The 26,356-nt window shown below is 54.8% G+C and overlaps 1 protein-coding gene across 3 annotated transcripts in view; it reads right to left on the reverse strand.

Moving 5' to 3' along the window:
• Positions 1-26,356, reverse strand: part of Rara (retinoic acid receptor alpha) — a 49,442-nt gene that overhangs the window by 10,047 nt on the left and 13,039 nt on the right. For 2 of the 3 annotated variants that reach the window (XM_070028095.1, XM_070028094.1), the window contains exon 2: positions 13,266-13,810. In XM_070028095.1, coding sequence (XP_069884196.1) covers positions 13,266-13,443 — 178 coding nt within the window. In that variant the 5' untranslated portion in view covers positions 13,444-13,810. Of the gene's footprint in view, positions 1-3,302; positions 4,009-13,265; positions 13,811-26,356 lie in introns of those variants that run through there. The other variant, XM_070028096.1, reaches the window with a different exon arrangement.

Here is a 26,356-nt window from a genome sequence, read left to right on the forward strand (position 1 = left end):
AAGACCCAGTGTTCAAGCCCCATGACAAACAAGAAAACAAACCTGACTTTATAGGTCTACCTTGGGCTGACTGAAGCCTCTTTCTGGGCCAGCCCCCTCCTCACCCCAGCCACTGGCCCTCTTCGAAGATGTTAACAGCCTGCACCCATATCCACAGCATATCCAAACCTGTCACCCAGGTAACATAGCTTGGAGGTTGCCTGCTCTGCCCTTTGAACCCAGAACCTGTGGCCCAGGCCCCACCTCTCCAGGCCTCTGAAAGAGCTATAAACTCAGTACAGACAGGTGAGGGGGTGCACCAGGGGAAAGACTACCCTAGCCTGGCCCCTCCAGAGGGCTCCCTCCCTAGAGGCTCCCAGCCCACAAATCTCCCTTTTTCCAGAAGGACTCAAGCTGCAGAAGGACCACACCTTCTCAGCTCGAAGTTCTAGATCCCCAGCAAAGGCTGGCAGAGGCCCAGGAAGCCCTGCATCCCCTCTTGCAGCCGCTGCCTGTGGGTGCCTCTCCTCTGCTCCCCCTCCAGGGCGGGTGCTCAGTGCTTGGAGTCCCCACGCCCCAGAGCTGTTCGCAACCTCGCGCAAGGGGCCAGTTTCCTGGAGGAGATCAGCAGGAAATCAGCTGGGCCCCAAGCCAGTGGCTCCCCTCCCAATCCAGCTGGCGCCCTCTCCTCTGCAGCCCCTGGAGAAGCTGGGGAGGGGGCACGGGGGCCCTCTCCACTGCCCTTCCTCCCACAGGTCGCTGGGGGGGGGTCTGCTCTGCCACAGTGGAAGGGCAGAAGAAGCCCATGGATTGCCTGATAAGCATCTCTCCCCTCCCCCACTACGGGCATCCACGTGCTTCACATTCTTGGACGTCTGGGAGCTGGTGGAGGCGTAAGTGGCTGAGAATGGTGGGGGACAGATGGGGAGCTACATCCTATGCACCCCTTGTCCTCTAGTGCACCAAAATGGGGCCTGTGGGAGGGAGGCAAGATCCCTGGGCCCCTGCAGCCCCAGCAGGTCCTCCCACAGCCAACCTGCTCTCTTCCCATCAGCGGTGGAGGTCCCGGGCAGTGGGGTATTCTCCAAGAGGGGCTGAACGGCGTCTCTAATCACCAGAGAATCCCCATACCCCAAGGGGCTCCTTCCAAGGCAGACACTGGCCCCCCCAAGCCAGGCCGAGTGGCCACCTTCAGACTTCAGATCTTTCCTGCTGGCCTCAGAGCAACCCAATGTCCCCCACCGTGGATGCTGGAAGCAGACACACCCCCACCCCACTGGGGGAACTGGGAGGCCAGCTCCCCCTCCCCGGCCCTTCTCTACCCCAGGCCAGGTGTGTGGCCAGGTTCCTGTGGCTGGGGAAGCACTACTTGGGCTGCTGGCCGGCTCACTGCAAGCCTCCTCCCCTCCAGTTCTGGGCCAGGAAGAGCTGAGCTGTCCTGTGGGCTAAGGAAGGGCAGGGCTGGAGCCCAAGGGCTCAGAGCCCAACTTCCCCCCAGAGCTCCAGTGGAGCAGAGATGTGGTAAATCTGCCTCACTATCCCCAGGGGTAGGTGCCTCCTTTCTCCAGTGCGTGGGGGTGGGTGGGGTGGGAGAACAGCAGAAGAGTCCTGGTGTCCACTGTCTCACCTCTCCCTTCTAGCAAAGCCAATGACCATTCACCCCACCCCATCAGTCAGCAGCCTTAGAGCTGATTCTGTACCCCCAACCCCTGCAAAGGTCAGGAGGCAGGACAAGGGGATAGACTGGGGCTGAGGTGGCTCTGAGAGGCTGTCTACTTCAGTTTTCCCTCCCTGTAGGGCTGTAGGTAGGGAGGTCCTTTGCCCTTCAACCTTCCCCAACCTACCAACACCCCACCCCCGCCTCCAACTCTGGCAGGCAGGAGGATGACAGCAGGTCTGGGAAAGTGGAAGAAACCCCAGGGAATAGTGAGCCCCCCGGGGGGGCGGGGGAGGGAAGGGAGAAACCTGAGCCCCCCTCACAATAACCCCCAAGCATCTACCTTCCTACCCAGAGCACACCACCTCCCAGCTGGCACAAACACGCCCAGGTGTGCACTCTGCCCTGGGTGTGCATGGATCCTCTCCTTCCCCAAGAACCTGACCCCAGGCTAGATAAGGTCTCCCGCTGGGACACCAGACTTCTCACCAATGCCCCTCACAGAGACAGCACAAGGCCTGGCCCTACCCCCTACACTGGGTAACAAAAGGACTCTGTGAGCGGCGGGGTTCCTCACTTCCAGAGCAGCCCTAGCCTCACAAAATTCAAACATCCCCAGAGAACAAGCCCTCTTAACATTAAGGGGCAGGGGAATCTTCCTGCCAGTGAAGTTTCTCCCCTCCATTTCCAGGACCAAAGCCTCCAGGATGCCAGCCAAGGGCCTGGGGCCATAACAACCCCCAACTAAGCCAGTTGCCCTTCCTGAGCATGTACAACAGCTGGGTGTCTGGTGAAGTTGCCCCTTTCTGCTACACCTCACTGTCAACACCAAAGACAGGAAGTGCGCCCCTGACACCCACCCTAAAGATTCAGGGCTAGGGACAACAGCCGCCACATGGTGTGTGTGTGTGTGTGTGTGTGTGTGTGTGTGTGTGTGTGTGTGTGTGTGTGTGTGTGTGTGTGTGTGTGTGTGTGTGTGTGTGTGTGTGTGTGTGTGTGTGTGTGTAAGACCTCTCTCTCCCAGGCTTTGGCAGGGGTGGCATTTACAGAAGTGGTCCCTCCTCCTACAATGCTAACAAGCCCACCCTCCAGGCAGCTGTGAAGCTCTGGGATCCTGAGGAATTAGATATAAATTGTGGCAAGGGCTAGGGCCCTTAGAGGAAGCACTGGGAGAAGAGAAGAATACATATCCTGACACTAAAAGTTCCCCACCCCTAACAGTACATAAATGGAAACTGAAGATTACTAGGTCAGGGAGCACTGTCCATCAGAGGCACAAGAAACGCATCAAGCTGATGGTTCAACCTTGTAATCCTGGCTACTCAGGAGGCTGAGATCTGAGGATCAGGATCGAGGTTCAAAGGCAGCCTGGGCAAGAAAGTCCGTGACTCTCATCTCCAATAAATAACCACCAAAAAGCTGGAAGTGGAGCTGTGGCTCAAGTAGTAGAGTGCTAGCCTTGAGTGATAAAGCTAAGGAACAGCAACCAGGCCCTCAGTTCAAGATTTAGTACTCTTACAAAAAAAAATATTTTTCATCAAGAGAGATGGGTGGAAAGTGGGAGACAAATCCCCAGCGCGTTGGCCCAGTCCCTGGGTAGGACAGGAAGCCCTAACTGCCACCCTCTCCCCGGCTGCTACAATAGCAGCGCGCGGCCGGTACGTACAGTGGTTTGAGCCATTCCAACCCGGAGTCCGGAGCGGGGTGGAGTAGGGGCCGGGGGCGGGGAGCCCCTTCTCCGGGAGCAAACAGGCTCGGTTCTGGTTATAAAAATCCACCACAAGAAAGGGATTAGGGGTGGGAGCGAGTCCCCCCACTTCCACGCTCTCGTACATGGTCCCCCGCGAAGACAGGAGGTCCCGGCGGGGAAGTCCTGCGTGCCGCCCCCCTCACTCGGCCGGCGGCGCCATGCGAGCAGGGCGGCTGGGGGAGAGGGGAGGGGTCCCTCGCCCCGTCCCACGGCCCGGGCGGCGGGACGCCCCCCGCCGAGGGGGCCCGCGTCCAAGTCCTCCGCGTCCAAGTCCGTTGGCCCCTCTGCCAGTCCCAGGTGGAAATCGGGAAGTTGCGTGTGCAAGGATGGGGTTCCTCGATGCTCCCGGGGAACGCCCGGCGGAGGCCCGGGAACTCGGCGGCTTCACCTCGAGGGGGTTCCCGGCTCGAGACTCACGGTCCAAGGCAGAGTCCGGCGGCTCCCTAAGTCGGCCGGTGGCAAGCGAGGTCGGCGCGGGGCGGGGCGGGAAGGGGGGGTCACGGAGCACTTCCTTCTACCCGCGGAGGACTCCCGGGCTTCTCCCCGGCGAGGATTCCGGGTCGGGGTGGAGACCCCGCGCGGCCCCACCTCCGCCAGGCCAGGGCGGCTCGTTGGGTCTCCAGTGAACGCGCCGCAGCCCCCCAGCCCACGCACCCCGCCCTCTGGTCCCACCCCTCTCCCCGCCCCGATCAGGCCCCGCCCCACCGAAGCCCCGCCCCACCGAAGCCCCGCCCACGCGGCCAGGCCCCGCCCCTGACTTAACCCTTTCCCCACGGGTGGCACACACGAAACACCGGGAGGCCGTCGCAAGAGGCGGCGTGGAGACGGCAAGTAGGGGAGCCCCGGAGTGGGGAGAGAGGGGGAGAAGAGTTATCAGGCCCCGTAGGAGGAACGCGGCGAGTACTGGCCGTGGCAGGGACGGACGGCGGAAGGGGGCGTCTCCCCCATCCCAGTCTGGGCCTAGAGACTGTGCGGAGCTCCCTGGAGGGGGGTGGTCCCGGCGCCCTCCCCTGCGCCCCCCCCCCCCGCCCCGGAGCACACCCCGAACCAGCCTCGGCCTCATTTGCCTAATGCAATGCGGCTGAACTCGCGCTGAACTCGCCCGGCGGCGCCTCACCTCCGGGTGACCCACCCACCGCTGCCCGTGACATCACCCGCCGGCCAGCCCGCCCGCGGGGTTCACCCTCCGGCCCCCCGCCGGCCCGCCCCGCCGCCGCCCCTGGCACGCGGAGCGCGGCCGCCCGAGGCGCAGAGCGGGGTGCCGCGAAGGTGGCGTCCCAGCTGTGACGCGGTGCAGCCCCGCAGTGTGAGACACCCTGCTTGTGTCAGCCGGTGACATCACGTGTGACTCGGGCCGCCCGCCGGAACCCGGCTCGGCCACGCCGCCGGCTGGCGCGCGCACACACACACACACACACACACACACACACATACACACACACGGCCGTGGGAGGCACACACACACACACACACACACACACACACACACACACACACACACACACACACACACACACACACGGCCGTGGGAGGCTCCCGCCCTCCCCGCTCGGCGTGCTTCCGGCGGGCGGGCGGGCGGAGCCCCGCCCAGGGTGTCTCCCAGCCGGGGAACCCGGATCGTGGCTGGATGCTCCAGCCACAGAGAGATAAAAGAGCCCGGTGCCTTCCAGCCGACCACTTCCTCCCGGAAGCCCTCGGGACGCTGAGGACGTCGGTTTCACTGGAAGAAAAGCCCAGATTGAGTAGCTTTCCAGAAAAAGACGGGATACCCACGGGAAGAAGGACTTTCCTATTACCCTGTTCTCTAAAAAGAAATTACACGATATCAAAGGATTTCCTTCTAGACCCCCGGCTCTTTACAGCTGGTGTCAGTTTACAGAGCAACTCCAAGAAAACTTACAAAGAAACTGCAGTCTCAGCAGGCCGGGTGGGTTCTCCAAGCTCATACTACTAATATAAACGGGTTGTTAAGGGTGCTTTCTGCCACCAAAGCCCACACTCCCACTAAGCCACGAAAACTCAAAGATAAATTGTATTTCTTTTTTCTTTTTGTTCTAGTCCTGGGGCTTGAACTCAGGGCCTGGGTGCTGTCCCTGAGCTTTTTCCACTCAAAGCTGGTGCTCTACCACTTGAGTCACATCTCCACTTGCAGTTTTTTGGTGACTAGTTCGTTGGAGATAAGAGTCTCAAGGACTTTGCTGCTCTAGTTGGCTTCAAACTGCAATCCTCAAATCTCAGCCTCTAACCACCAGCGACCCACTAAATTGTATTTTCCAAGTGCCATCTGTATGGCTCTCCAGATGAACCTGCCCTTGGAGACCTTATGTAGTAACAGCCTTTAAACAAATAACCACATGATAGATAAGATAGAAGAACTGCAAACTGAGGTAAGGCTATGATCGCACAGTGACAGCGCACTCAGTAGGGAAATGATGTGGGTTCAAGGGTCAGGGAAGAACTCAAATCTGAGAAAAATCAGAAAGTAGAAACTCAGAGTCAGGCAAACAAGAGGCCGGGGGTGAGGTGGCTCTGAGAGGCTGGCTACTTCAGTTTTCCCTCCCTGTAGGGCTGTAGGTAGGTAGGTTCTTTGCCTTTCAACCTTCTCCAACCTACCAATCCTCCCCTTCTCCCCCCCTCCCCAACTCTGGCAGGCAGGAGGGTGGCAGCAGGTCTGGGAAAAAGAAAAGAGCCTGTGTAAGAGCTCTTGGGGCTACAGAAATAAGTGAGTTCATGCAAGGAACCGACTAAAGACTAGAATGGATGGAATATACAATTTCAGAGGGAAAGATAGGCGAGGCCAGGTTGGATTTGTAGGCTGCATTTGAAGAGGCTTTTGCATTTTATCCTAAATGCATGGAGAAGCCATAAAAAGACTGCAGATAAAGGAGAGGGAAGTTACATAAAAAGAATTCTTCAGAAGCTGTGTGAAGAATGGGTTACAAGATGGCAAGAGTGCCAAGCGCTGGTGGCTTATGCCTGTAATCCTAGCTACTCGGTGGCTGAGATCTGAGGATCGTGGTTCAAAGCCAACCAGGGCAGGAAAGTCTGTTAGAATCTTATTTCCAATAAACCACTAGAAAACCAGAAGTAGCGCTGTGGTTCAAGTGGTAGAGCGCTTGCCTTGAGCTGAAGAGCGCAGGGACAGCACCCAAGCCCAGAGTTCAAGCCCCACGACCAACAAAAAAACAACAACAACAAAGATGGCAAAAGTGACCACTTAGGAGCTGCAGCAACCAGTCCAGACAGCTGACAGGCTGCTAGCCCTAAGAAAGTGACAGAGAGGGGAAAGTGGCTACAGACAAGTGATTCACAGGATAGGTGAAAAGTAGAATCATTGGGGGGGAGGGGGGAGGCTGGGAAGGGATGTGAAGGGTAAACAAAGGAGGAGGCTGCAATGCTTGGTAAGAAATGTACGCATTATCCTGCCCATGTAATTGTAACTCCTCTGTACAGTATGTTCACAAATAAAATTAAATTAAAAAAAGAAAAAAGAAAAAAAAAAGTAGAATCAATTGGGAGAGGGGCAGTTCTAAGGGGGTTTTATTCTGTCCCAGTACTGGGACTTGAATTCAGGGCCTGAGCACTGTCTCTTAGCTTTTTTGCTCAAGGCTGGCACTCTACTGCGTGAGCCACACCTCCAGTTCAGGCTTTTGGATAGTTAATTAGAAAAGTCTCATAGACTTTCCTGCCAGGGCTGGCTCCAAGTTGTGATCCTCAAACCTCAGCCTCCTGAGTAGCTAGTATTCTAGGCATGTGCCACCAGTGCTGGCTGCTTTTTGTTTTCTGTGGTACTAGGGATTGAATTTGGGGCCTTTTGTTTGTCCTTGATCACTTAAGCCAGACCCCAGTCTGTGTTTTGGGGTTGTTCTGTTTTTGTTTTGAGATAGGATCTCCATATGCAGCCCAGGATGGCCTAGAACTGAAGGTCCTGCTGAGTTGCTGGGATTACTGGTGTGTGCCACTATGCCTAGCTATGATACACAGCTTAGGCAACAGAGAAGTTCCTGATAGCAAAACAGAGAAATCTACCTGCTTCTGGGCAGATGAATATGGGCATGCAGGGCTACAGATGAAATTTGGATCTACAGATGGGGGTCTGGATCAGGTACACAAATCTTGATATAAATGAGGCTGTTAGGGAAGAGGGCAGAGAACTTAAGGACCTGAGACTGTTGCCCTGTCAGAAAGATCTCTCAGATGATTATAGCTCATGGCGGAATAAGGGGGAATAACTTTGTGGTAGAGATGAATGCTGTAAGAGAAAAAAACTATGCCACAGGCATTCAAAGGAGGGAGGGAGAGTGTGGCAAGGAAGGGGAACATCTGTGAAGGTTTCTGGGAAAAGGCGGCATTCAAAATGTTCCTTGAAGGATGGACAGGATTTCCGAAGCTAGATAGAAGCTGGAGTGAGGTGCCCGTGCTGGGCAACAGCAAGGTCATGGAGCAGGTCAAGACAGAACATGGTGTTCTGGAGCAGTGGAAAAAGAGGGAAGAGAGAAGGGCTCTGGCCAAGGGCAGGGGGATGGGGCCTCTGGTGGCTGCTGTCTACAGGCCTGGTCCCCATCATGCTCAGCCTCATCCCCCCAGCTCCTCCAGAACCTTTGTGCTAAGCAAGCTCTCAGCAGGTAAAGGCTGAGCTGGCCCCCACTTGTGCCAAGCCGGGCTCCCTCTTATCCCTACCCTCATCTGAAGAGAACAGGCGAGATCCTGAGGCTGACTGCCAGATGCACATCAGGTCCCAATAAAGGGCGGTCGGTCCCCAAGACAATGCCCAGCTCCAGTCTGTCCCTGTCATCACTGCTCTTGCAAGGTACTTGAGGCTCCGCGCGAGGCCATCCACAGCAAGTGGGTCACTGTGGCCTTGCAGCAATTAGGCTAGCCCCAGGCGAATTGGGAATCTCGCTTTAAAAAGGAGGAAACAGATTGAGGGAGATGTTGGGTGACCTGTCCAAGGCTACACAGGAGCAACAGCTTTTTAAGACTTCTCCCTATAATGCAGGGGGAGAGGTAGAAGTGGTCGGTGTCAGGGCATCTTCAGGCTGGCAAGTATTTCTAGAAACCCAGAATGCCAAATGGAATTCAGATTTTTTTTCTTTATCCAATCAAGAGTTAAGTGTCCTCCAGTCTATCCTGACCACTGAAGGGGCAGAAGCACAACCCCAACAGGATTTAGAGAAAGGCACCACTTCCCCTTTCTGCAGATGCTGCCCCTCCCCCCACACACACACACATAGAAAGAAGGCAGTCCAGGACTGCACTGTCTCAGTCTCACGGGCCCACGTCCCACGGTGTGAAGAGGACACAATGCCATGCCTCAGGCCCTGACTTGCTTAAGAGGAAGACAGACTTCCTTCCGAGTCCCCTCCCCCATCCCCCAGTTCAGGCTGGGATCTTGCCCTAAGGATATCTGTGCTTTATCCAGGCTGGAAGATAAAAGGTATATGGGGTCTCGTTTTCACTGAAGACTCCTGTGCTAAGGTCTTTTGGCTGACATAGCATTTTGGACCTTCGGAAGGCATTGCTAAGGCAGTGACCCCTCCCCCTAGGCGGTCCCTCCCATTGTCCAAAGGAAAGAGGGAGGGAAGATGCTCAGACTGAAAAGGAGGAAGAAATGGGAGAGGAAAGTAAAAGGGAAAGGCGCTTTCCCTTCCTCCCCTCCGGCCCAGGTACACCAGACTCAGGCTCATTTACAGACTGGGGAAGTGTAGAGAGACCCACTTGCAACCAACAAATGGGTGAATGGAAATTCTGGAGCCACTCTCCTCCATTGACTGTTCCTAGCTTCCCTGCCCCCACCCCACAAATGGAAACAAAATAAGCATAAGAACTCGACTTTTACACCCTGTTCCTTCAGGGTCTGTCTGGAGACTGGAGGAGGCCACCCGCGAAGCTCCGCAGACTCCCAGAGGGCTGTGGCGGGTGGGGGGCTGGTGGGGTGTGAACAGACTGTATCCACAGCTTCCAGGACAGGGTGACGAACTGCCCCGCCCCCCCCTTATCTCCCTTTCCCTCCAGCCTTCAGGATCCAAAACATAGGCGAGGGGGCGTGGCTTGGGAGCTCCCCTGCGCCCCCTACTGGGGAAGCCAGGAGGTCCTGAGGCATTAGCAGGGCCTCAACCACGGGAATGGGGGCAAAGCTTTCAACCTTGGTCAGTACCCCCCACTAGGTTTCCCACACCAGGAGTGCCTCCCTTCCTAAAATGGAAAACAGGAGCTCTACAACAGGCCCTCCCCTCCACCTGATCTCCCCTTCTATTTCCCATGTTAATGGGGATAAGGCCTCCATAGGAAGTTCCGCAGCCTCCCATTCTAACTCCCACCTAGAAATGAGGTCCCGTCCCTGGCACAGGGTCAAGCGCCAGGCAATGTGCGGACATTGCTTCCATGATTGTGTGTAAAGCCCTCTGAGGTTGGTTCTGGTTTTTAAAAAAATCAGAGGGGAGGGGGGAACTGGCACAGAGTTATTTCCTTGGACACAGAAACACTAGCTCCCACTCCACAGCCCTGACTTCAGTCCAGACCCCTCAGCCCATGGAATTCCCGGGATCTGCAACCAAAGTGGCAGACTAGCTCTCCCTCCAGCAAGGAGAGGTGCAAAGAGACAGAGACCCTCTCTTCCCAAACAGGTGCTCTTTGAAGACCACACCTCCTTACACCTCTGTCCTGCCCCTCCCCCAGCCCCAACACACAAGCTGATAGCCTCTTCCAGCCCTGGAACCCTCTCACCCAATACATACAAGCCATTAATCCCCTTCTCAACACATACTCAACCTTGACCCCACCCCCACCCCTAAAACACACACACAGGCCTGACCCTCCACATAAAGTACACGGAATCCCAAACCTCAGTAAACACCAGTCTTCCCTGCCAAGTAGCAAAGGGAGAGGCTTGCACTATCTCTGGGACCTCCTACCCATAGTGGCTCTCTCTCCTCCCCAAGGCCACCTGGGCCTCTGAAGGACACACCCAGAGTACCTAGGCACTGCCTCTTTTCCCTCTGCCCTAAGAGAAAGAGGAGGTAGGGAGGCCCCATCCTGATACCTCTGCTAGGTGGTGAGTAGAGGCGGAAGGTTCCTCCAGCAGGTTTACAAAAAGCATGTCAGAGGACCAGAGCTTATCGCTGCTGCCCACAGGAACAGAGGAAGGCCACAGACGACTCCCACCTCCCTTAGGGACTGTCTGACTCTAGCACTAGCCCCAACAGGAGGCTGATTGCCTCCATCTCTAAGCCAGATGTGTAAGGGTTTTTTTTTTTGTGCCAATAGCAGGACTTGAACTTCAGGCCTAGGCACTCTTAGTTTTATTGTTTAAGGCTGGTGGTGCTTTGGGGTGGTTAATTGAGCCTCATGGAGCCGGGCACTGGTGATTCATGCCTGTAATTCTAGCTACTCACTATGCTGAGATCTGAGGATCGCGGTTCAAAGCTAGCCCAGGCAGGAAAAGCCATGCAACTCTTATCTCCAATAAAACACCAGAAAACCAGAAGTAGTGATGTGGCTCAAGTGATAGAGTGCTAGCCTTGAGCTGAAGAGCTCAGGGACAGCGCCCAGGCCCAAAGTTCAAGCCTCATGACAAAAAAAAAAAAAAAAAGTCTCATGGACTTTCCTGCCTGGGCTAGCCTGGAACCTGGATCCTTGAATCTTAGCCTCCTGAGTAGCCAGGATTACACCTATGTGAGCCACCAGCACCCAGCTTAGGTGTGTGAAATTTTTATCCATCCTGCTTCCCTACCAAGAGCTGGGGGGCTCTGGTCACTGGTACCTCCAGCCCTGCAGGAGAAGGAAGGACATGTATGGCTCTCTTGGACCCAAGGCCATACCTCAGGTTCCAGAGAAAGTGGACCAGAAGCTCAGAAGCAGGTGATGGATGGGGTAAGCAGAGAAGTTGTTTACCAGGAGGAGTGGGAAACCCACAGGCTCACAGAGGAGGGGACAGGAAGAGGGCATTGCCTAAGATGGGTGGGGAAGCCAGAGAAAGCTACATTTGCCCGAAATGTGGGCACCCCACCCTGGGAGAAGGTTACCAGGGTAGGAGCCCTTCCCACCCACCTCTAAGAAAGAGGAACCAGTTTGCAACACTGAGGGGAGGGCAAAGCATTTGCTCTGTCTGGCTCAGAAAAGGCAAGAATGAGGCCCCACCCCAGACCCCACCCGCCAGTCCAGACCCTAGGTGGGAATTCTGTTCTCAGTACATGGGGAAGGACAAGTTGTCCACAGTACCAGGTTACAGGATTACCCCCACACACACATCTGTCCCCTGCCTCAATACCTTTCCTCCTTAAAATTCCACCCTGGCTCCAAGTAACCTGAGACCAGCATTAACAATCCTGCTCCTGAGGCTGGGAAGGTGTCTCAGTGGTAGAGTGCTTGCCTTGCGTGCATGAGGCCCTGGGTTCGATTCCTCAGCACCACATAAGCAAAAAGAAAAAAGCCGGAAGTGGCACTGTGGCTCAAGTGGTAGAGTGCTAGCCTTGAGCTGAAGAGCTGAGGGACAGCGCCCAGGCCCAGAGTTCAGGCCCCGTGACTGGACCCCCCCCAAAAAAAATCCTGCTCCTTTCAAATGCATTGAGTATGCCACCCAGGCATAACCCACACTTTCCCCAGCCACTTTGTGCCCTGAAGGCTGGCCACCCCCCATCACCACAGCACAGACTAGAAGACAAAATCAGAATTGGAGTTCTCCAAATCCATCTGCCTCACACTCCTACACAAGGCAAAAACAGGGCAGAAAGGGAAAGGAGAGTAGGGGAAACTGAGGCAGCACCTGTCTGCCTCCCTGACCCTAGGGCATAAAGTGGGAGTTGCTGCTCCCAGGCAGCTGGGAGGGAAGGGGCTGATCCAGGAAGCAGTGGTGGCGGTGGGCAGACAGCCAGCGTGGGCAGTGAGGCGCCCAGCCAGGGCCTGCCCCAGGGACAAAGAGACTCCCTGGCTCCGGGGAGAGAGCACTGCCCCCACACTGAGAAGGGGGCACTGACCCAGCCAGCCGGGCACACAGGGCAATGGTGCCAGGCAGCGTGCCAGTGACTGTGGGAGGAATGGTGGGTGCCCAGGGCAGGGTGTTCAGTCCCTGCCAGCCAAGAGAGGTGGGACACGTTTCTCAGGTCAGCAGCTGACCAGCCCGCCAGCTAGCTGTCCATAGCCTGTTCTACTGCTTCCACCCCCTCCCGCCCCAGGCCAGGCCCAACTCCCTCCTCCCTGGCCCTGGCCTAGAGCCCAGCCAGGCCCTGGGGGCCAGAGTTACTGTAAGCGGCCTGGCAGGCCCCAAGCCTGGACTCTGCCAGCTGGCCATAACTGCCGCCACCTCCCACTACCTGGCTTGGCTGGCCAGAGAAGGGTACTGAGACCCCCACCCAGCTAACACGTGACCCTCATGGCAGAAAACAAAGGCTCTGCCAAGACCATGCATGTGGCCAAGGCCAGAGTCCAGGCTGAGTGTCCCTTCTCCAAGACACCCTCTTCACCAGGCTAGCCTGTGGGTCCTTCCCTCTCGCTAGCATCCCCAGAAAGGGAAGAGTGGGGGAGGAGATGGCAGGGGAGAGCAAGGGGCTCCAGCTGCCTCTGGCCTCTTCCTTTAAAGCCCTTTCCCATAAGAGCACCAGGTGGGGGTGAGCAGAGTTGGGTGTCACTTGCTCTCACTCCCTAGGGCTGTCATTTCCACCCACTGTCAAGAGGAAAAGCCTCTCCTCCAGCCTCTGCATCCAGTCCTCCTCAGAGCCACCCAGGACAGCTAGGCCAGGGAACAGTGTGGTTTCACACCCCTCCCCCGCCCTAACACCAAACACAACCAGCCCAGGCTAAGGCCCTCCCCCTGCCAGGATGGCCCCCTGAGGCCTGGCCCTCCATAGCCCCCTCCCACCATGCCCCCCCAAATAGACTTACTGGCTGGGGATGGTGTGCTGTATCCACTAACTGGAAGCTGGTGCTGGAGAGTGGTGAGAGCTCCTGGCGGGGAGAGGCCCCCCAGCATAGGGGGGAAGAAGAAGGCATAGGGGGGCACTGGGTAGCCATTAAGGTGCCCACCCCCAGGTGTTGGGCAGGAGCTGCTGTTGCTGGCCATACCAAAGGGCCACAGTCAGGAGAGCAGGCAGACAGTCTGGCAGGGGGCTGCGGCGGGCTTCAGGCTGCGCCTCCTTGGGGCATGGGGCCTGGGCCCAGAGGGGGTTTGTGTGGTCAGCCCACACCCCCTCTTCTGTCCTGGAGCGGCTGTCCAAAATCAACAAAGCTAATGTCAGCCTTCTAGAGCCCCCACCCTAGCTGAGGCTGGGTAGGTTGGGGAATGTCCCAAGAGTTGGTCCTTTGGTGAAGCAGTTCTGTGAGCTGGCACTTTCCTGGGAAGGTCCAGAGCTGGCTTTCGGGGCACCAAAAGGGCTGGCACTCCTAGACGGACCCCAGCCAGGCAGGAAGGGGGGCCGTGTCCTGTGATGCTGCAGAAAGAGGAGAGACAGGTGAGTGGGCACTGAAGAGCAGGCACCCGGGATTCCCTGTGGAGCTCCGGAGATTTTCCCGTGGCACCCAGCTGAGCAGACAGCTGGCACCTTGCCTGGTTGGCAAAGGCAGCCTGGGAGCAGGGCCCAGGCACTGCTGGTGGTGGCAGGATAGCTCAGCCAGGCTGGAGAGCTGAGGACATAACCCAGACCCATTGGGAGGCCTCTCACCCATGAGAGTCATCAGGGAAGAAAGGGTCCACGGTGCCGCCCCAGAGATCACTGCAGCAGAGGCGGCAGCTGGCTCTCCTTTCCCCAGTGTGGGTTACCTGAGGTCAAGACACAGACTGTGTGCTGGGGGGGGGGGGTGAGGGAGAGAGGAAAAGCCGCTTCCCTAAAGCATTGGCACTTCTCAGAAAAATGACTCCTGAACTGGGGGGGTCACTTATACCACTTCCCCCCAAATCCAAGCCCCGGCACCCCCAGATAAGTTGATTCCCCCATTACATCCATGTGAACAGGATGGATGGTTGACGGCTATGATTGTTGGAGTCTCCCACCCCCAGAGATGAAAAGGCGAGAGAGACTGATCTCAGAGTTCACCATACTTCTATCTGCAAAAGCAACACCCTCAGAATGGGGTGGGAGGTGGGCAGAAGATGAAAGGCCAGATGCCCCCTCACCAGTGCATACAGACCTACACCCTGTTTGAACAGCTGGGAGCAGAGGATATGCATAGATAGCACCATGGGGTACAGAGGGACAGCGATGAACCCAAGAGATCCCCCAACAGCGAGACACAGGCAGCAACAGAGACAGAGAGAAAATGAGAAACAGATCCACAAGAAGATGTTTCAAATCCACTGTAAATAATGAATACATAAACAGACACATACACATCCATATATACATGGATGTGTGTGTCAAAAGAGACCCATGTCACCAAGTACTGATGGCTCATACCTGTAACCCAAGCTACTCAGGCTAAGATCTGAGGATTACGGTTCAAAGCTAGCCAAAGTAGGAAAGTTTGTGAGACACCCCTCTCTCTCCAATTAACTACCAGAAGGCCAGAGGTAGAAATGTGGCTCAAATGGGAAGACCTGCTTTGAGCTCAAAAACTCAGAAACAGCACCCAGGTCCTGAGTTCAAGCTCCAGAATCTAAACAGGTTAAAAAAAAAAAAAAAGGCCCATTATAAAAATCACAGCCAACCAAAACCACAATGCAGTAATGCAGTAATCCCATCTACTTAGAAGGCAGAGATCAGAAGGACTGCAGTTTGAGACCAGCTAGGGAAAGAAACAAAACAACAAAAACTGTTAAGACAATCTCAAAGAGTATGCTGAGTGCTGGGAAGGTGGCTCGGTGCTTGCCTTGCATGCATGAGGCCCTGGGTTCAGTTCCTCAGCACCACATAAGCAGAAAAAGCTAGAAGTGGCACTGTGGCTCAAGTGGTAGAGCACTACCCTTGATCTGAAGAGCTAAGGGACAGCACCTAGGCCCAGAGTTCAGGATCCATGACCAGCCAAAAAAAAAAAAAAAAAGAGTATGCTGAGCATTGAGGTTCACACCTATAATTCAGCCATGTAGGAGACATAAGAAGATCATAGTCCCGACTGACCTAAGGAAAATCCAAGACCCTATCTGAAAAGTAAACGAAAAAGCGACAGATGAAGAGGTGTGGCTTAAGTGGCAGAATGCTTGGCCAACAAATGCAAAGCCATGAGTTCAAACCACAGAACAGGGAGAGGAAAAAGAAACAACAATGATAAACTCTGCCTGGCTATGTTTTCTTCCCTAAAAAATGACTATACACTAGCATAGTGGGGCACACCTGTAAACCCAGCTACTCACCAACGCAGAGGCAACAGAACTGAAAGTTCAGGGGTAGCATGGGGCAATTTAGCAAGACCCTGTCTCAAAATAAAAAGGACTAGTGATGTAACTCAATGGTAGAGTGCTTTCCTACCATGTACAAGGTCATGGGTTCAAACTATTACCCCCAAATAAAACAACAAATACTGGTGAGGATATGAAGAGACCAAACCTTTACATACTGTTGGTGGGAATGTAAAATAGTATAGCTGCTTTGGAGAACAGCTTGGCAGTTCCTCAAATGACTACACATTTGCGTTAGCTTATGACCTAGGTATATTTGAGAGAGATGGATAAGTCTGGGGGGTGGGGAGGGGGACGGGGCAGAGAAGGAGTTATAAGAGCTGGGAATGTGGCTTAGTGGTAAAGTAACTGCCTAGCATGCATGAAGCCCTGGGTTCGATTCAGTACCACATAAGCAGAAAAAGTCAGAAGTGGTGCTGTAGTTCAAGTGGTAGAGAGCTAGCCTTGAGCAAAAGAAGCTCAGAGACAGTGCCCAGGCCCTGCATTCATGCCCCAGGACTGGCAAAAGTGGAACCAGGTCTACATGTCCATTAACTGAAAAATGGATAAATAAAATGTAGATCCACACTCTAAGATATTATTCTGCCCCCCCAAAAGAAATACACAAAAAAATATCCTGATACACACTAACTGGAGTAAAACTTGAAATCACATGATAATTACAAAAACATGCATTTGATTTTATTTGTATGAATGTCCAGGAGAGACAACCTATATAGACAGAAAGTACATTTGTGGTTACCAGGAGCTGGGGTGTGAATTCTAGGGAAATGGGAAGTGACTGCTGATAGATACGGGGGCTCTCTTTAGGGTGATGAAAATGTCCTAATGTCTAAAATTGGTTGCGGTAGTGGTTGCAGAACCCTGTGAACATATGAAAACCGCTGAACTGTATACTTCTACTTTTTTTTTTTTGACAGTACCAGGGTTTGAACTCAGGACTTTTAATTCATTTGGCTTATTTGCTAGGCTAGCACCTGGCTTTTTGCTGGTTATTTTGGAGATGGAATTTTGCATAGTTTTCTGCCTGGGCTGGCTTCAAACTGATTTTCCAGATCTCAGCTTCCTGAGAAGCTTACAGGCCTGAGCCACTGGTACCTGGGTTTCCTTGTGCTTTGGAGACAAGATCTTACTATGTAGTCCATCCTGACTTGCAACTAGCAATCTTCTTGCCTCAGACTCCTGAGTGCTGGAATTACAGGTGTATATTACTATGCTCAGTTTGACTTGTGTACTTTAATGGGTAAATTTTACAGTTTGTGAAGTATATCTCAATAAAGCTGTAGAAGAAGAAAAGAGGATGAGAAAGACCAGGAAAAGAGAAAACAGTGCAATAAAGACTCAAAATAAAGACTTTCCAACATCCTCTGTTCATTTCCACTCTCTAAGCTCAGTACATACCAGGCTCCAGGCTCCAAGTCCCAGGCTCAAACCTGGAGACTAAGGTATACATACATACATAGACAGTATTTGGCTAGGGACCAGGCCCAGGATGGGGCAAGTTCCCACCAACGCCCCTGTGGAAGGTGCCAGGACTTCTGGGCCCAGCTGGACCAGCCAACCAGGCCCTGTCAGAATGAGAGAGACAGGGAGAAGGCGGAGGTAGTGGCTAGGGAGGAGACAACGGCCCCTAGGGTGAAATCTGGACTGTTAACTCATCAGGACAACCACAGAGCCAGCCTCCTCCCTTACTCCTTAATGGTACGCCCCTTGTCTCTCCTCAGCCCCCTGCCATTCCCTCCCAGGCTGAGGGCTGATGTCAGTGGAACAGGAGCCCCACCCACTGGACCAGCTGCCATGGTCCCCCTTTCCCCTGTGGGCCCCACACAAAAGGGACTTGAGCAAGGGGAGCCAGGCAAGGGGAAGAGGGGCTGACTGAATTCACAGGTATCTACCCCCCCCCACACACACATACACACACTTACACAAACTCATGCATGCAGCTCTACAAAAAACACCTGGGTGGGCAAGAGCCCACTTGCAGCCCCAGCCTGTGTGTGCAGGCATGCACGTGAAAACAGAGAGGCTGCAGATACCATCTCTCCACACCTGGGATCTGCCATCTAATGCACACAGTTCAGTACTTGTGTGCACCGCCCCCCCCCACCATATATGCTCCCAGAAGATGCACAACCCCAGTTTCCCACACTGTACAGTTCCTGGCTCTCACACATCAGGCTGGCCCCTGTACTTGCCTCTTTCTGCCAGGAGATGCTCTGAGTCCTCCAAGTAAACTCAGTTCATTATAGTGGATCCACATACACCAATTCCCGTCCACACAGAGGCCACTTCCCTACAGGTGAGGCCTAGCAGGCACCTGGCCATAGGGAAGCCTCCTGAGCCAAGGCCAAGGTCCAGAAAGCCATTCACACCCACATCTCAGGCATCCTGACCTAACTTTAGGGGTGCAAGTAGGAGACACCCAGCCTGGACTTTCTAGAGTTCTGTCTTATCTTTACAGAAGAAATAATTACAGCCACTTCAGAGCCGATGTTTCAGTTCTGTCCCTGATGAAAGTTTGAAATCAGATGAAAGTTGAGCCTTGTCCCCCTCACACACATACCCCAGGGAGTGGCTGGAAGACCTTAGAAACCCCAAGAGCCTATCACAGCTCAGTCTGCAAACTGCAATGCAAAGTTGCTCAGCTCTCAGGAAGGAGGGACTTCCATTGAGGGAGAGGGCGAAGGTCACAGAAATGGGCCAAGGGCCAGGTTGAACAGAGAACAGGGATGGGCAAGGGCTGAGAAGATGGGGGTGTGGTGCAAAGAACACAGACCCTGTCACAAAAGGTCCTAGGTGAGCCATGCTTCTGGGCCCCAGTGCCTTGCACCCAGTGATAGAGAAAGCCCCACCAGAGAACTGAAACCAGTACCAAAGAGAGGGAAAACACACTACCCACATCCAACTTCTGCCCTATGCCAGCCACCTCCACTGCACATAAGCATGAGAGAGAGAGAGAGAGAGAGAGAGAGAGAGAGAGAGAGAGAGAGAGAGCCATAGGCCTGCACCTCCAATACACAGCCCGGGGGCGGGGTGGGGGGGAGAGGGGCAAGGTGAGGGGTAAGGTAGAGAAGGTGGGTGCTGCTAGTGACTCATACCTGTAACCTTAGCCACTCTGGAGAGTAAGATCTAAGGACCTTGGCTTAAAGCTGGCCAGGCAAGAAAGTTTACAAGATTTTTTTTTTTTTTTTTTTTTGGTCTTGTAGGTTGTGGGGCCTGAATTCTGGGCCTGGGCACTGTCTCTCAGCTCTTCAGCTTAAGGCTAGCGCTCTACCACTTGAGCCACAGCACCACTTCCGGCTTTTTCTGCTTATGTGTTGTTGAGAATTGAACCCAGGGCCTCATACATGCAAGGCAAGCACTTTACCACTGAGCCACCTTCCCAGCCCTACAAGATTCTTATCTCCAATTAACCACCCAAAAAAGCTGCAAATGGAGCTGTGGCTCAAGCTGGTAAAGTAGAGCTTTGAGTGAAAAAGCTAAGGAACAGTGCCCAGGCCCTGAGTTCAGGCCCCACCTAGTACTAGCACAAAAACAACTGGGGGAAGGGGGGAAGGGAAAGTGGCTGCCACCAGCCATGCACCATGCCCACTGAGGTCTCTTTCACTCCTCGAAGGTACCAAGATTACTTCAAATGTCCCCAGCTGCCCACACATTATTCCCCAGAGCCACATACGTGAAAGAAAAGCAAGAGTTGCCAGAACCATGAAAATGGGTAGGGTTAAAAAAAAAAATCTAAAGGGTTAAATCTCAGCTCTGCCACTCTGGGTGACCTTAAGGCAAGTCACAAGTCACTTAACCTCTGTAGGCACCTTTACTCACCTGTGAACTGCCTACCTCCACACTGGCAGTTCGGGGCAGTTGAGCTTAAGGAAGCATCTAGCCCAGCCCAGGGTAGAAGGCCTGGACACCTGGGCACTTCCTCCTTCCCCATGGCTTACCACCATCCTGGGAGAGAGCCCTCAACAGGCTGTCTGCCTTCTTTTCTCACTGTCACCCCAACCAGGGCCAGCATCTGTGGCCAGAACAGGGAGGGAGCCTTACCCATGTTCCAGGGTCTGCTTCCCCCCAGACAGAGGAGAGGGATGTGGGGAGACGGATATTATGGGTGTGGGTGGAGGCCTGACCACAACCCTTTCCCAAATTCCCTTCTTGCAATTCACAAACCAAACCAAAAAAAAAAAAAAAAGGAAACCTTTGGATGTGGAGAGGGGAGAAGGGGGAGAGCAAGAGCAATACCCCATTTCCTCCCCTATCCTGGGATGAGGAGCCAAGGGTCTCTAAGCCCATCTGGGCCCAGCCTCCCTTCTTCATTTATTCCCTCCTGTAACCTTGCCTCCAAGTGAAAGAGCAGTGCCCCACAAACTGAAGCCAAGCAGGAAAAGGAGCTAGGATTGGGGAGCTTAAAAGAAGGGGAGACAGGGGGTTTCCTAAACATTCTAGACAGTTAATGAATCATATGCAAATGACACCCAGAGCTCAAACTCTACTTGGGTGGGAGGGACTCAGCCTTGGCAGCAACACAGCCCTGCCTCCTTTGGACCCCCTACCCTGCCAGGAGCTGGCAGAGCTGGCCAAGCAGGGGCAGGGCGGGACAGGGCCGATTTCAAAGGAGAACAGTGGGCTGGAACTATTTATAAACTTTCCAGGAAAACACACTCACACACACAAAGCCGCAACCTCTCCCCTCCTCCAAGCTCCTCCAACTACAGGCAGGCGGGTTAGGGAGCAGTAATGGCCACTACCCTTTTTCCTCCTTTTTCCCAGGGCCCCTCTTGGCCACAGCTCCTACTTTCTGCTGGGCAAGCACGGCCCCACTTTGAAAGAAAGCACCACCTAGGGGAGGCACGGATAGATAGAGTTCCTTGGTCGGTCGGTCGGTCTGTCTTCCCCACCGGCCCTACCCAATCCCAGCCTGCCTCTCTGCAGGTAGGGCTGGTTTGAAAACTTGTCCCAGTGTGTGGCTTACAGCAAGCTCCTGGAGGGGGTTAGGAGGTGGAGGTGCTGCATCTCGAGGATCGGGGCTCTGCCTTAAGATGCAGCCTGAGGCTCACATCTATAATCCTAACTACTTAGGAAGCTGAGATCTGAGGATCCTGGTTCAAAGCCAGCCTGGGTAGGAAAGTCTATAAGACTCTTATCCAATTAATCACCAAAAAGCTAAAAGTGGAGCTGTGGCTCATGTGGTAGAGTGCTAGCCTTGAGCAAAAAGCTAAGATACAGAGCCTAGGCACTGAGTTCAAGCCCCAGTATTGGGGCAGGGGGTGAGGAGGTGCAGGGGAGAGGGGGAGCATGCCCACAGGGAATAAATAAATAAATAAAAAGGTGCAGATGGATCTGATGTCTCCCCACAGCCCAAAGTTTTGTACCACACAGCACAAAGTTCTACCCCAGCTCCATAGTTCCAGTGCTGCCTGGCTCCTGGGCCAAGTCAGCAGTGACTGAGTGACTACCAGGGAGGACAGGGAGGGCAACTAGACAGCCCAACCCAAAACAGGTCCCATTTCAGGAGGAAGAAATGGGGTCTTTGCTGGGTCCCCTACAAAGTGTCCCTGGGGGGACATGCTCAGGGTGGCTAAGGGAGACACCCAGAAAAAAGAGCCACAACCTCTCAGCAGATCTTCCTTGGGCACAGAGAGTAGGTGAAAGGGCAGGGGGCAGCCCAGGCCTCTAAGAGTAGACCAACCCATGGGGAAGGAAGAAAACAGGAACAGGAAGAGATGAGCCTGTGGAGGCTACAGCCGGACCACAGGAGTGTGCGGACCATACAAAGGCAGCCCTGTTTTGTGGGGGACCAAAGGGGCACAAAGGGGACCCCCCAGCTTGGAAACCACCGGCCTCACATCCAGCCTGACAAGGGGCTTTCCCCACCCTCACCTTGGCAGCTGCCCCCTCATCACTCTGTCCCCACTCCACCATTCAGGAAACATGACTGAAGGGAGGGGGACTCACAGACAAGTGACAGGGCAGCAAGGAGGGGGCCAACAGGCCTTCATCACCTCCAGCTCAGCCCCAAGCCCAAGCTGAATCCTAGGGCAAGCTGCCAGCAACACTGGATGTTACCAGCCCCCTTCCCTGCACCCCTCCCCGGGGACCCACGCTGCAGAGAAGCCAGGAACACCCCTCCTATCTCAGGATATCCTTTTGGCTCCAACCCCAGACCAGGCCTGAGTCAGACTGTGACCCACCCCAACCTCCCCCCACAATCATGGACCCCCCAAGCAACTTCCTACTCCACACCCAACCACTCAATTGAGGCTGATTAACCCCAGATAATCGGAGAAGCCTACAAGGGGAGGAGGTGAGGAAATGGGGTCACCAAACCTCATGGTCTCCCCTTAAAGAATAGAGCCTGTAGGGAGAAGCAAAGCACATCTACCACCTCCTCATTCCCCAAAAACACACATAGGGGATCCTCCCAGAGCCCTCAATACCCCTGCCTGGGTTCCAAGAAACCACAGAACTCCCTGGGAAGGTGGTGTCCATGAGGACACAGGCTGGAATCTGAAGTCTCTCACACTGTGTGTGTGTGTGGGGGGGGGGGGGGGCAGGCCTGTTCTTACAAAGATCTTACAAAGCAGGATCTCACAAAGAAGAGGGACCCAGGCTGGAAGGAACAGGGCTGCCAAATCAATCAGTCTCACACAGTCACAGCCATAGTCAAACACAGCCAGACGTGGTGGTCACAGTCTCACCAACACTCAGTCTGAGTAGGTGGCAATGACTCCTTCCCACAGACAGAGGTCTGGGGAGCCCCGAGGGACCCAGGGCATCAGAGACCACACACATTCAGCCTGAAAGGGCCCCCTAGCCAGCGCCCGCCCCCCATGTCACCCTCCCTAGTGTGGATCTTGAGGGGAGGGGCAGCTCCCTCCCCACAAGAACCAGGGGTAGCGCCTAAGGCGCCATCACCATGGTAACCAACAACAAACATCCCGGGAACCACAGTGGGACAGGAAGTAATAGCCACGTGACAGGAAGACATTTTTTTCTCTGTTGGTGGGGGGGGGGAGATGATGAAAATTGCTCCCAGCTCCTAGGGAATCAGCTGTTCCCCAACATTCCTCCACCTGCAGCTGGAAGAAAGGACCACTAGCAGGGTGTCCTCCCACCACTAAAAGCATGGTCAGTCTGTGCCGGAACTGACAGGGCCCTCCCTCTCCACCTGCCACTCACGGTTCCCTCCTTCAGTCCCCCTCCTCTCCACTTCCTGCCGTGACTGGAGATCAGAGAACTCCCCACCGCAGCTTCCCCTTCTCAAGTCTCAATTCCTGGGCTGAAGGTTTCACTGTGGGGCAAGGCACAGAGGGAAGGCCAAGCGACTTGCAGTAGGACCCAGAGGACAGAGGCTCCAGGGGGAGGGATCAGAAGGAAGCCACTCCAAGGTAGGTGTGTATACACACAGGCACACAGTGAGTAGGTCACAGTGACATACCGCCGGATGGGCGCAATGACACACACAGACTGCCTGACCTCAGGCAACTCCAGGGGGTGGAGGGAGGAGGAAAAAAGCCAGAGGATCCAGCCAGCGCACCCCACTTGGGCTCTGTCCTAAGCCTCTGGGTTCATTTGAGGTATCTACTGGCTTCCAGGCAGCCAAGGTCCCAATTGCTCAGCCTGCCTCCCCCCCGACTTTGTGCTGAGGAACCCCCCTCCCTGCTCCAAGGTGCCCGTCCAGGCGAGGGCACCTTGGTTGGAGGTGGGGGGAATGGAACCTCCCTCTACCCCCTCCCCTTCTCTGCAGATGTCCCAGACTATATTTAGCCCAAACCGGGCGGCCAGCCAGACCCAGACTCCCCACTGGCCCAGCGCTGAGCTCCCAGTTTTTATGCAATTAAAATATTAACCGAGAACCACCTCCATCTACGCCCCCTAACACACACACACACACACACACACACACACACACACACACACACACACACACACTCACACACTCCCCTTGCCGGGCCAGGACAGCAGATCAGAGAACTTGGAGGACAACCCGGTTCATAGCCAGTGATGGGGGTGGGGAACCACAGGCAGGACACAGGCATCAATGCTGAGATCAGGTTGACACTTGGGGGAGGTGGGAAGGGGTGAGCTTTCCTAGTTCCGGCTGGAAGGGAAAGTCATATCTAGTTAGGGACGGGAGTTGCCTGGCTGCAGAAATTCCACCTGTCATTTTGCAGCCCCCTCCCTGGCCAGCTCCAGTTACAGGGTTGGAGATGGCAACAGGTGCTGGCCAGGCTGGCAGCAGCCTAATCCCCTCATGGGCTCCTTGGGCTAATGAAGGTGCCTGGAGGTCCAGCAGGGGTCCTTTGGAACAGGATGCCCTGAGGGGTGGGCAGCCCATGGCCCTCTGTAAGAGCTGGCTCCTATGTGCTGAAGGGTCTGGGGAAGCCAGAGAAAACTTAGCTCTATAATACCTATTTCATTTCCCCATGATGCCAGGCGGGCGGGCTAGAGTGTGGGAGGTCTGTCTGCCTGCCTGCCTCTCTTCCTCCTCCTTCTTTCCAAATTCCAGGAACAGGCAAGGGAGGCTCCAGTTGCAGAGAGAAGAGAGCAAGCAGGCAGTCCCAGCTGGAGGGGGGAGTGCTGGAAGGGGAGTGAAGACCGGAGCAGGAGGCAAGATCTAGACAAGCAAGAGACATCCACACCCAAGCCAGACAAGGACAGACACACCGACTACAATGCTGACAAATTCTCACACTCTGGGCCAGGTCCCTACAGGCTGCCCACCCTGCAGGGCCATCCAGATACCCTCAGCCAATTCTGCCAATTCCCAGAACACTCCCTGGACACACACAGAGATCTAGGCCCTGTCCCCCATCTCACATGCCCCCACAAACCATATGGGCTCGCCAGCAGCTGGAGGGTGGAGAGGGAAGCAAAGGGGTAGACAGCAAGCCTCACAGAGGATATGGGAGCCAGGGCTATCAGTGCCTATACCCCTTTCCCAAAATTCCATCAAGACAACCCTGGTCATTTTGCCAGAGGCCCTGCCAGCTTCCCACACTCCCCAAACCACAACCACCACCACCACCACCCACCAGACAGGGGCGTGGGGTACTAGGAGTGGAGATTACCCTGCTTACTTGTCACAGGGATAGGATTACCTTCCACAGATGCCCTCACCCTAGATCCCCAGGCAACGCTCCCAAACTGATCCTACAGAGGCCCCAACACACACCCCCTCCAGCTGAATCTAGGTCCTGCCCTGCTTATGCTTCCCAGAGGAGGGGGGCCTGGGCAGTGAGGCTTGTATTTAGAGGCAGGCCCCACCCTCATATTACACAGTTCGGAGAACTATCTCAGCTCTAAGAGCCTACGGTCTGAACAAAGAGTGGCTTGGGAAAAAGGTCTCAGAAGCCAGAACCCAAATGGTTTAAGAGAAGGGGAAGTCACTCGTTAGGGTCCGGGTCAATGTCCCCCAAACAGAAAACAGATCTGAAGGCCATTCAATGCCCTTTCCCCCACACTAGACAGGGTAGCAGGAACCACGTCATGGCATGTGTGGGTGACTGTGCCCAGCGGGGGAGGCCATCAGGATGGGGCTGCCTACAGCTAGCTTCCTGCCAGGCTGCTGCATGGCTAGGAGTAGGAGAACTAGAAAGGTGTCCCAGAGTAACAGCAGGGCTGTTTACGGTCATTCCGAAAAGACAGAGATTTAGAGCTGTAGCAGGACTAAGCTGTTCCCAGCCCAGGGTCTTTCCAGAGCTGCCACTGTGTCTGTGCAGCCTCATGAGTCTCCTGGTGAAACTCCTGCAGTGCCCGCCTCGGCATTCACACCCTCAGCATCCTTATGGATCCACCCTCCTCAGCTCCCAAGGGCCTACTCCAGACTGACCCTACTGACCTCTCTGCTTCAGACCCAGACGCCCAGGCAGTAGTGGTGTCCCAGCCCCTCCCAGTGCACCATCATTCACAGCCACAAACTCCCTGACTCCACAACCGCCCCTCTTCTTCCTCCAGGAGGAAGAACCACAACTCTGTACATTCTTCCTCTTCTTCCATCCCCCTAGACTTATCTGCAGGCTCCTATCCATTCTAGCCTGGAGGTGTTTGGGGGCCTGAGCCCAAATTTCCTACCAGGAACTGAGAAGTAAGTCTTTACTGACTCACTCACTTCCCCTCAATCTTGCCCTGTGATGGCTGCAGCTAGAAGGTAGACATCCCTGAATCCCTCTTCCACTGGTGGGGGTGAAGGAGGGTCAAGGAACAGAACAGGAGGGGTTGAAATAGCAACATTGGGTGGAGGTGGAGAAATGTACTTAGGAACAATCCCCTTAGAGAACATATACAAACACATGTACACACAGACAGAGGGCAATGGTGCTGCAGAAGGTAGAACTGGCACCAGGTAGGGGGTACCCTTCCATTGCAGTGCACTGGGCGTCCATTCTACCCAAGGCAGGATGGATGGTAAAGAAACTTCTCCAAGGCTGGGGGCCGGAGGAGGGGGTGGTCATTGATCTGACTGCCATATGAGTCAGTTGCTATCTCCAGCCCAGCGCAACTGGGGCACAGTCCCCCTTTCTCCTGGAGCAGACTTGACAGGGCAGTGCCCAGAGAGGAAAAGGGACGTAGCTAGCCTCCCCCCCCCCAACCCAATACACACATACACACATCTGGCTAGCAGCTTCCAAGCCTCGTGGGTGGCACT

This window comes from Dipodomys merriami, unplaced genomic scaffold, assembly GCF_024711535.1.
Source record: "Dipodomys merriami isolate MVZ:Mamm:240054 unplaced genomic scaffold, mDipMer1.0.p SCAF_19, whole genome shotgun sequence".
Taxonomy (NCBI): domain Eukaryota; kingdom Metazoa; phylum Chordata; class Mammalia; order Rodentia; family Heteromyidae; genus Dipodomys; species Dipodomys merriami.